Genomic DNA, 10,912 nt, shown 5'->3' with positions numbered 1-10,912 from the left:
ATTAATCATAAATCTTCTATTGGTAAATATCTAGGAATTCATAACATTATTTTTTGGAAGGATCCTATCATACGTCTGATTTACTTTTGAAACTGCAGAAAAAGATGGCCAATACTTTGTCGAGAGGTGGAAAATTAACTCTGATTAAAGTAAATCTTTTAGGTATGTCTAACCATGCTCTATCTTGCTTTAAATGTCCTAAAAAAGTTACAACTGTTATTGATACCCAATGTAGAGATTTCTTTTGGGGTGGTAAGACCCCTCCTATGGCCTGGGAGCAGGTTTGTCTTCCTAAGGACATGGGAGGTTTAGGAATTAGGCCTGTTGAGTGCTTTAATAGAGCTGCTCTAGCTAAATTAGTTTGGAAGATTCTCACTGAACCTCATAATTGGTGGGTTCAATTGGTTACTGCCAAACACCTTACAAATTCCCACTTGTTATCTGTTAATAAAAAGACTTCCAATTCTTTAGCTTGGAAAGGAATTGTTGATGCCAAATCTTTAGTAATGGAAGGTATGAGATGGACTGTTGGGAATGGTAAAGACATTTTATTCTAGACTTTTAATTGGGTTTTGCCTTATCCTCTTTATTTGATAATCCCTAAAGATGAAAGGAACCATTTAGACTGGACTCTTAAAGTTTCTTCTTTTATTCAAAACTTTCAGAGGAATAAAGATGCTCTTTCTTTATTGCTTCCTCATGATATTGTTATGCAAATTCTTGTTGTTCCTATTCCTATGAATGATATGCCAGCTGAATTTGTTTGGGGACAGTCAGGCTCAAGTAAGTTTTCCATCAAGATTGCTTCTTGGTTACTTGCACAAAAGAATGCCTCTCATTCTAAATCCAAGGTTTTGAATAAAATTTGGCATTTGAATATTCCTCCTAAAATTAAGATTTTTGCTTACACACTTTTGAGAAATCGACTGAAGACAAGAGATGAGCTCTCTCTTTATAATCCTAATATTCCTTCTTGTTGTCCTCTGTGCCATAATGACACTGAAAATTTAGACCATCTTTTTATGCATTGTAACTTTGCTCAGGCTGTTTGGAGATTTTCAAATAACACATCTATTCCTAATAATTGGCTTGCTTCTTTTATTTCTTGGATAGAATCTTTGTTTCATAATCCTAATCTTAATGCAGATACTATATCACAAGTCCTTCTTATTTCTTGGTCAATTTGGCATACCAGAAATCAGGTAGTTTTTAAACAGTTAGTTCCCTCCCCTTCTTAAGCCTTCTTCGGGGCTGTTACTCTGGGAGCTAACTACTGCAAAGCTAATCTTAAAGTGTGTAATACTAAGGTTTCTAAGTACTTTCATACTAAATGGAATCCTCCGGATCATGATCAAATTAAAATAAATTTTGATGGCTCTGTGAGGCAAGGTAATGCTTCTCTTGGCTTTGTTTTTAGGAATGTTGATGGTCAACCTTTTTTTTGCTGCTTCTAAGAATCTGGGACCTGCTTCAGTTCTCATTGCAGAAGCTACAGCTCTCAGGGATGTATTACATGTTGCTCAACATTATAACTTTTCCAGAGTCGTAGTTGAAGGAGACTCGAAGATAGCTACTCCTTGGCGGATTAAGACTTTGGTGGAGGATATTTGGAAGCTTGCTTCTTCTTTCTCTTTCATCAGGTTCAGACATATTTTCAGGAAGGCTAATTTTGTGGCAGACAAATTAGCAAACTTTGATCTTCAAAATCATTTTGCAGCAGTTTGGCACCACTATCTCCCCCTTTCTGTGTCTCATGCGTTCCATTTGGATCAGTTGGGTGGGGGAGTGCTTAGAGGTTTCTCTCTGTAGTTTGTTTTCTTGTTTTGTTTTTGTCTTAAAAAAAAAAGTCATGAAGAAATCATATTTTAAGTTGTGCACTTGGAGAATTCTTAATCACTTGATCTCCAATTTGAATAAATTAAATTAGAAAATTAAGTTAAACATTTGGTTATTGAAATTTATTGAAGGAAAAGCCGAGTTTTGTGAACAATGTTTTAGTAATGCCGCACTCCAACAAGCAAGCTTATTCAAATATAACACGATTCGTCTCATGATTTTTTTTTTTTTTGAATCAAGGGGAAATAGTATGAATCACAAGGCAGAATAGGTTGTTATATACCCTTCCACTTTCATTTAAGGACACAAACAGACAAGAAGCTAGTAGTAGTACCCACAATTGATACGTAAAAATAGACCTACTCAGTATACATTCAAATACGTAGAGGTAGTGGAGACCCTCATTTGGTACTACTCCATAGGCGCTAGAAAAACATAGGGTGCACATCGGTGCTTAGCTTCTTAAATACAAAGAATTTATTGTAAAAGACAAAATACCCTCCTTTGTCTCATGATCATTAGATTCACATACAAGTTGTTTATGAACCTTATAAAAGTTATATACGAAACTCAAATGAGTTAAAAATATATAAGCTCGAAAAATTTAAATGCGAACTCGAGGGAAGGTGGAGGAGGGTTTGCATTTGGTATTTCCATACCCGGTTTTGGTGTATCTGAGATGGTACAAGCAAGAGAAGGTGTCGACAGTAGGGTGGTGGCAGTGTTGGGTTTACTGCAGTCCCAAGTCTGAGTCTCTAGCAATCCAATTTTATCGGGTCGAAGTCATGAAGAGTATACACTTGGTCGATCAAATGACTGGCCGGGTGTACTCTGGGTGGCGAGTTTGTGTTGGCACATGTAAGGTTGTATGGTTTCATTGATCTTCTTGGCTAGACGAGAGGTGAGATGTCAAGGCTGCACTGTTCCTGCGTATGGGTTATAAAGTGACGTTATATTTAGTTGACTTTGCCATAAAGGCTTTGTGCAATAGTTTTTTTATTATTTAGTTCAAGTTTGTAGTTAGCGACTTACAAGATGAGAGGGTAATAAAAATTCTCATTGTCTTGTTAAAGAAGTATTGTCAATCAGCTTTTGCACTTTGTTTAGAGTCAGGGTTTTCTGAGTTCCAACAGTGTGTCTGGACTTTCAGATTGATGTCTAGTGTGGGTAAAATTTGGTTTCATCACATTCATGATTCATGTTAATTGTTGATAGAATGACTTTTACACCTTACTCATTGTAATCTTTGATTACGAATGAAATTTCTCTTCTAATAAGGTTGTACGGAGCCGGACGTGGACAGACATTGACCCAACTCCCTGCCCTACTACTTGAACTTCAGTCCAAGAACAATTTGCAGACGAGAAATTCTTTGAGCATATTCCACCATGCGTCTTGCAAACTGGGTCCGCAACTAAGGAACTTGTAGACCGCAAATGAATCTTGAGGTCCTAGCCATTTCAAACCCCTCAACAAAGATCTTTTAGTCGCCATGTGAAAACTGGAAATTACACCCACACCCTCTTGATCACTTGCTTTAAAGCCCCCCAGTCGTCAGCAGCTGAGCATTTTGGTCAAGAAGAAGAACAAGAACTCATTCACTGCAGCCTTGTCTAGTTAGGTGAGCTTTCTGTTTCCCTTTTGCTGATGATTGCTTTCTCCTAACTTTAACAGTGATCTAGTTTCTCAAAAGTTCCACTCTTTTTCAGAACATTGCTAGCCATTAATGGCAACTGTCACTGCTTCAAGCTTCACTTCCACAAGCGCTCATGTCAACTACGGCGTGTCATCTACCCCAGAGGCTAAACCGACGTTTCAGAACTTGGGTTTTGGGAAGCAGGCCCCGACTCATAATGGGTTGAGAGCTTTGAACGTAGTGAAGGCGAAATCGATTGCTATGAGGAAATTGAACACTCGGAGTTCGAAGCGTTCGGGTGCTATTGTATGTGGGAGTGGGATGAATTTGGTGTTTGTGGGTGCAGAGGTTGGTCCATGGAGCAAGACTGGTGGACTTGGAGATGTTCTTGGAGGTCTCCCACCAGCTATGGCCGTAAGTTCGCTTTGTTTCCTTCAATTCTTTGTTTTTGACTATCAAGTTATATATATTGATGAGCATGACAAGTGAACATGATCAATTTTCAGGCAAATGGGCACCGTGTGATGACTGTTTCACCGCGTTATGATCAGTACAAAGATGCATGGGATACAGAAGTTACGGTTGAGGTGTGTGTAGTTATATAATCTACTTCGGGATTTAGATATAAACTCTTCAATTTTTTTGACATTGATGATGTGTATGTAGCTTAAAGTAGGACAGAAGATTGAGACGGTTCGGTTTTTTCACTGCCACAAACGAGGGGTTGATCGTGTTTTTGTAGATCACCCACGGTTTCTCGAAAAGGTTGGTCTTTTGGGTCATTGTTGTTTCTGAATTTGAATAGTTTGATTAGTTGGAAAAAGTTTGTCCCTTTAATTTGATGTCTTGGTGACTCTGGTTTTTCAAGGTATGGGGGAAAACTGCATCGAAAATATACGGGCCTAGCGCTGGTGAGGATTACACGGACAACCAACTTAGATTCAGCTTGTTATGCCAGGTATAATCTCCATCTTTGTCACTTTGTGCTTGCATATGTTATTGGAATCCTCTGGAATTTACTCTGTGAAGTTGATCTTTCATTAAATATGCAAGAGTCATAAAAAGGTTTTAGATATGCAGTTAATCTCCTATGGCACCACAATATGTAGCTATGTACGATGCTTTTGTAATTAAAGATTTAGGCTTCTTGCACAAGTGATTGCATTGTACATCAGTAAATGGTTGTGTAGGTGTTTGGTTCTAAGTGAGAAGTGGTCGAAAGGGCAGCTTTTGCTGAAGAGATTGCCTTGTGGATTTTTGCCTAAAGTTTCTAATTTGTGTTACATATACTCTTAGTTACTCTTAAGCTGTTAGGAAATGGTATATCAATCCTTGCATCTTATACCTGTCCTTACTGATTTCTTTTTCTTTCCTGCAATTTTATGTTCAATTCTGATGATTGTATAAACTTATATGTTTTAGGCAGCTCTAGAGGCACCGAGAGTTCTGAATCTTACCAGCAACCAATATTTTTCAGGACCATATGGTAGGAAAACTCAACTACAATTCTCTAAACCAATACTCACTATATAAAATAATAAAAATCATTTATGAATTGATACTATGAACTTCCTACATGCAGGAGAAGATGTTGTTTTCATTGCCAATGACTGGCACACAGCCCTCCTCTCATGCTACCTGAAAGCCATATACCAACCCAAAGGAATATACAAGAGTGCCAAAGTAAGTGACTGGTGTAAACCGATTTGTGTTCTGCCCATTCCTGTCATATGCAATTCCTTAAGGTAGTGTGCCAATCTTGTTACAGGTAGCCTTTTGCATTCACAACATTGCATACCAAGGCAGATTTGCATTCGCGGACTTCTCACTTCTCAATCTGCCATCTGCATTTAAAAGCTCCTTTGACTTCATTGATGGGTATGGTTTTCTGGGCACAATAGAATAGTGGTATCATATGATTGCATCTTGAGTATGACTCATTCCAATTCTACAGCTATAACAAACCAGTGAAAGGGAGGAAAATTAACTGGATGAAAGCTGGAATCTTAGAATCTGATAAGGTCTTGACCGTTAGCCCGTACTATGCCAAAGAACTTGTTTCTTCAATTGAGAAAGGAGTCGAATTGGATAACATTATTCGGAAAACTGAAATTCTTGGTATAGTAAATGGCATGGATGTCCAGGAATGGAACCCGTTAACTGACAAGTATACAGATGTCAAATATGATGCTACAACAGTAAGAACAATTATTAAACTTGAAATTCCATGAACAGATTCTTTGATTTATATGGCAAGTTTTTGAAGTTTGGCTTGCTTAGGTGATGGATGCAAAGCCTATTTTGAAAGAAGCCCTCCAAGCAGAAGTCGGTTTGCCAGTGGATAAGAACATCCCTGTAATAGGTTTCATTGGTAGGCTTGAAGAGCAGAAGGGTTCGGATATTCTTATAGAAGCGATTCCCCACTTCATCAAAGAGAATGTTCAGATTATAGTTCTTGTAAGTACCAGACATGGAAGATGTTTTCACCCTTTTGCAAATTTTTCATCCTAATTAGTAATTACTAAAAAGCTATATCTACTAACCTAAGCTGCATTCTGCAATTCTCTCAGGGGACTGGCAAAAAACCAATGGAGAAGCAGCTTCTCCAATTGGAAGAAGAATACCCTGACAAAGCTCGAGGAGTAGCAAAATTTAACGTTCCTCTGGCCCATATGATAACAGCCGGAGCTGATTTTATGTTGATTCCCAGCAGATTTGAGCCTTGTGGTCTCATTCAGTTGCATGCTATGCGTTATGGAACTGTAAGATCCGTGCCTCCAAGAAGTTCTTCCTTCGAATTAGTACACATATTTGCAATGTACTGTTTTTCTAACTGGGTGGCTATTTCTAATTCACCCCTGCTTTTTGCAGGTTCCCATTGTTGCATCAACTGGCGGGTTGGTAGACACTGTTAAAGAAGGATTCACAGGATTTCAGATGGGAAGTTTCAATGTCGAGGTAATACATATTTTTCTTTAGGTTCGCACTGAGTTTCAATAACGTTAGTGTGAGCTTCAGCCTTAGAAATAAATATTTCAGTGTGACGTTGTTGATCCTGTGGATGTACAAGCTGTGGCCACAACTGTTACAAGAGCTCTTAGAACTTATGGAACTCCGGCTTTTGCTGAGATCATTAAGAACTGCATGTCTCAAGATTTCTCATGGAAGGTATGATACATGAAATCATGAATAATCCATTCCATAGAATCTCGATATTCCATATCTAATGCGATTGTGGCACATTGGGACAGGGACCTGCTAAGAAGTGGGAAGAAGTGCTGCTAAGTTTGGGTGTTGCTGACAGCGAACCCGGACTAGATGGTGATGGTGAGGAAATTGCACCCCTCTCCAAGGAAAATGTCGCAACGCCATGAAAACAAAACAAGTTCAACCTGTTGATTCAGTTTTGTGAACCAACACGGAACAGAATCTGCTGTCCTAACTGACCCGCCTTGAGTGTATTGTGACAAAGATTATGCAGTTGTGGAGGCATAAGTATATAATTAATAAGTGAAACCGTAGCCTAGTTTCTGCAGGCAGTGGTGGCTCTCACCACACAGCCTAATAGCTAGTAGTGCAAATGAAAATCAATATTTTTTGTTCTAATTTGTATCCATCAAGTATTCTTATATTTTGCACCAAACCCTAATTAATCAAGCAAAACACCAACTCCACAATTTAGGCATTATGGGTTTAGCGGTTTAAACACCAAACTGTTTCAGGGTTTAAACACCAAATAGTTTATGCCAATGGGTTCAGGGTTTAAATACCAAATCAGCTTTACCATTCACCATAAGGTCCTAATGTTCCAGGGTTTAAACACTGGTCAATTCAAAAATGTGTGACCAGCCTACTCATGTGGCAGAAGACCATAAGAACACAAATTGGACGGAGAAAACATAAAACCTAAGAGCAGAGGTGATGGCTGTTATGGACAACAAACAATTCAGGCACCATCCAGCTTTCAAACTCCAAGTAACTTGTATCCCACACACATGAAAGGATTAATTCTAGCTCTCATCCGTCTCCGACTATTCTACCATGGTTTAGAAAACCTAAAACCCAAACACAATCAAAGTCCTAGCTCCTTCAAAGATTAACAGATCAAGACACTATACCATGAAATTTCACTCCAACAGAGAATCAACCATAACCTTAAGTCATGCAATATATATAATCTACCCAAGTTAAATGCATAACACATCAATACTCTCAAGTAACCACATGCAGGTAAATCTTTGGGCAACATAATTATATATCAAGAAGCTTAAACGCAAATATTCAAAATTAAGATGAATGCCCAGAAACTCATGACTCTCTGAACAATCTGTCTTCACCAATACACAATTCCAAAACCAAAAGGGAGAAACCCTCTACTAGATTAAATAAAGTAAAATAGTCTCCAAAGTACTACAAGTTCTGAAACATAAAATCACTGCTTATAATTCTGAAAGGAGCTCCTAGTCGAACAAGCTGAATCCCATATCTTCATCACTCTCTTCCTTTGGCTCCTCCTGTAAAATCAAACAAACAAAAACCCCCATATCAGATAACCCCTCAAAAACCCAACCACAAAAACAAATTCCATAATCTCATAAGAATAATTCAACTACCTTCTTCTCTTCCACTGGAGCAGCTGTAGCAGGGGCGGCGGCGCCTGCACCTGGGGCAGCAACGGCAACAGCACCACCACCGCCTCCGGCACCAACATTCAAGATGAGGTCACCGATGTCTCTCTTCTCGGCAAGCTTGGCAAACAAACCAGGCCAGTAGGACTCGACAGAGACATTGGCAGCTTTGACCAAAGCGGCAATCTTCTCAGCCTATAACAACCAATCAACCATAACAACAGCCTCAGAACACAAACTCACACCAACATAGATTAAACAATAACAGCTTAGAAAAACAACAACAATTTCTACCCAGCAGGGATAACCCAATAACCATTAACTCAAAAAATCTAAACTTTTTATGAAAATATCAAGCAGAGAAGGAAACGAAGCATACAGTGATGGGGATGCCATCGTCGTGGAGGATCAAAGCGGCGTAGGTGCAAGCAATCTCTGAAATCGACATGGTTCTGCAATAAACCACAAACCAGAACCAGAATTAATACTCTGGTTTACAGTGAACAAATGAACACTAATACTCGAAAAGATTAAACCGGAGGGAGAGGTGGGTTTACCTGAGGAAGATGAGATCTGAGAGTGATTGTGCTTAAGAGTGCTCTGCGGCTGCTGCAACACCACAATGGCTCTGCTTTAGGGTTTCTGATTTTCTAGCGAGGTCTAGGTTTTTAAAGGCGCTTAAATGGGCTCCCTCATATCTCTGAAGCCCATTTGAAGAATGTGGACTAACAAGTCGAAAGGTCCATAACCCAAAAGTGGTTAATATGTTTTGATGTAGATGAAAACGACATCGTTTGCATTTAGGACTCTGAAATAAAACTTTCATTTCGTTCTTTCCTATATGAAAATGAACTTCTTTCATATCACGGCTAATAGCATTACTAGTTTCTATGAAATTAACTTCGGAGGACATAGTTGAAAGAAATAGAGTCGAAGAAGCGAGCAAGATAGTGAGTTTCTCGAATGTTAGGTGGTTCGCTGGTTGTCTAGCTACTTGGCATAAACCCGCGTAAATGATAAGGTAGTCGATTCGATTGTTTGGTTGAAAATGAGGTTCCAAAACGTAATCAATCATCAATTTCACCAAACAATGAATCAAATATGATCTCGAACTAGGTTGACCAGCCTGTAACCATCCTAATGTATACAACCTGTAACTATATTCTCGAATGCTAGATTGAGATAAGAATATCTCGAATTTGAATTCCAGTCGTAAAGTTGCAAAGTTGGATCTGTGATTAGTGAGCAAGTCATATAAGCTTGAGTTTGTCTAATTAGTTTGGGCTGTTTGGCCCGAATACATACCTAACAAAATATAGGGCGATTTAAAGTTTTGAACGTAGAAGTCCTATTAACATTTTGTATAATATGTTCAAAGGTAGAATGATAAAAGATGCCCTAATAACTAACCGTTCCCCACCCGAACATTCACCTTTCTTCTCATAATCATCTTAATTTGACTATCAACCTTTATTCTCTTTATTATGAGTATAATCTAGATAGTCGATATAAATTTAATTTTATTGTCCTCATGCATGGGTGTTATAACACTTTTAACCATAAAACAGAGTCAACCAACCAACAAATCGAATAACTAGAAAATGTGGAACATGGTAAAGAACTAAAGATCTTCACACTACCCAAACTGTTTTTTTTTTTTTTTAATAGGGTTGATTTTTATTAATAATCAAGCCATGAAAATAGGTCAGAATTTAACAAAACTTACATAAGGTTACGGGACAAACCGGATAACTTATCTAAGCCACAACAAAACTCATTAAGATCTAAAGGGATGCCCGCTGAACAACAAGCCTAAAACTATGTAAGAATAATCTCGCCCTCTAAGGAAAAAATATTTATCTAATCTAATCTGCCAGGCACGCAATTGTGGTACAAATATCAACTAAAAACGTCTTAAAAAAACATATAGAAATTACCCCTACTGCAAAGGCCCGAGTCCAGAATGTCTTGTTTTGTTGAACCCGAAACAAGTACTTTCTCCTTCCCCTTAGGGTCGGAGCTAGTACTTGCCTCAGAGTCTTGAACATCCAACAACCTCGGCCTCAAGTTGGTCTTCCTGCTTTCAAGTTCTCCATCATGATCCTTGGGCTTGTTCCTGCGACTCCTAAGGCAACTCTTCTTCTTCGGGATCTTCCCAATAGTAACCGGGACCTCCACAAGTTCACCAAGATGAAATTCATCACCACCAAGCTAGGCTTTAGCCGCTTCTCCAAGCTCCACTCACCCTGGCACCATTTGCGCACCCCCAATGCTGTAGGTTCAAAAGCAATAGGAGATGCAGGCCCCACCAGTCCATCACCTGCAACGTCAGATCCAATGGGCCCAAGCTCCGAGCCCACAACCACTTCCATCCTAGACCCAGGCCCGCTGCCACCCCAAAACTGTTTTTATCTTTTTCTTCTTTTTTTAACACGAAGTTTCTTGGTTAAAGCATGAACAATTTGTTGGCATTCACTAGTGTACAAGCCCTTGTGCTTGTTATTCTTGTTTGTTTTCTACTATTAGAATTTAGGAAAGCGCTCTAGTTTTCTTGAACACCCAAATTCCCTCTCAAACTCCGTCTTTAATTTCAATTTTAAATATCATCTGGATGGTGCTAATGTGCAATAGAAGGTTACCAACTCTTGTCTTTCCATTTTCCTCCCTAGTACCTGAATTTCAATTTGCTTTTGCACCTTTAAAAGTTAAAAACAAGCAGATTCTGAAAAACCAGCATGACAACTTTTGTGATATCCCCTTGGATGCCAAACACATTCTTCAAAGCTCGAAAGAGATTGGTTATGCAAAAGAA

General features: G+C 38.8%; 2 protein-coding genes across 2 annotated transcripts; one reads left to right on the top strand and one right to left on the bottom strand.

Annotated features, from left to right (window-relative positions):
* The first annotated feature begins 3,292 nt into the window (after nt 1-3,292).
* Nucleotides 3,293-7,078, top strand: LOC133714066 (granule-bound starch synthase 1, chloroplastic/amyloplastic-like). Its single transcript, XM_062140077.1, has 14 exons — nt 3,293-3,457; nt 3,546-3,886; nt 3,979-4,059; nt 4,139-4,237; nt 4,341-4,430; nt 4,895-4,958; nt 5,055-5,155; nt 5,241-5,350; nt 5,427-5,670; nt 5,753-5,929; nt 6,043-6,234; nt 6,344-6,430; nt 6,512-6,640; nt 6,724-7,078. The coding sequence occupies exons 2-14, from the start codon at nt 3,563-3,565 to the stop codon at nt 6,844-6,846; spliced, it is 1,821 nt and encodes a 606-aa protein (XP_061996061.1). The 5' UTR covers nt 3,293-3,457; nt 3,546-3,562; the 3' UTR covers nt 6,847-7,078.
* Nucleotides 7,079-7,697: 619 nt separating this feature from the next.
* On the bottom strand, nt 7,698-8,808 carry LOC133714068 (large ribosomal subunit protein P1-like). The gene is made up of 4 exons (XM_062140080.1): nt 8,658-8,808; nt 8,480-8,552; nt 8,086-8,295; nt 7,698-7,986 (listed from the first exon to the last, which is right to left on the bottom strand). The coding sequence occupies exons 2-4, from the start codon at nt 8,546-8,548 to the stop codon at nt 7,933-7,935; spliced, it is 333 nt and encodes a 110-aa protein (XP_061996064.1). The 5' UTR covers nt 8,549-8,552; nt 8,658-8,808; the 3' UTR covers nt 7,698-7,932.
* Between the last annotated feature and the right edge of the window lie 2,104 nt (nt 8,809-10,912).

This window comes from Rosa rugosa, chromosome 6 (genome assembly GCF_958449725.1).
Source record: "Rosa rugosa chromosome 6, drRosRugo1.1, whole genome shotgun sequence".
NCBI lineage: Eukaryota > Viridiplantae > Streptophyta > Magnoliopsida > Rosales > Rosaceae > Rosa > Rosa rugosa.
This window is presented reverse-complemented; position numbering and strand designations above follow the sequence as displayed.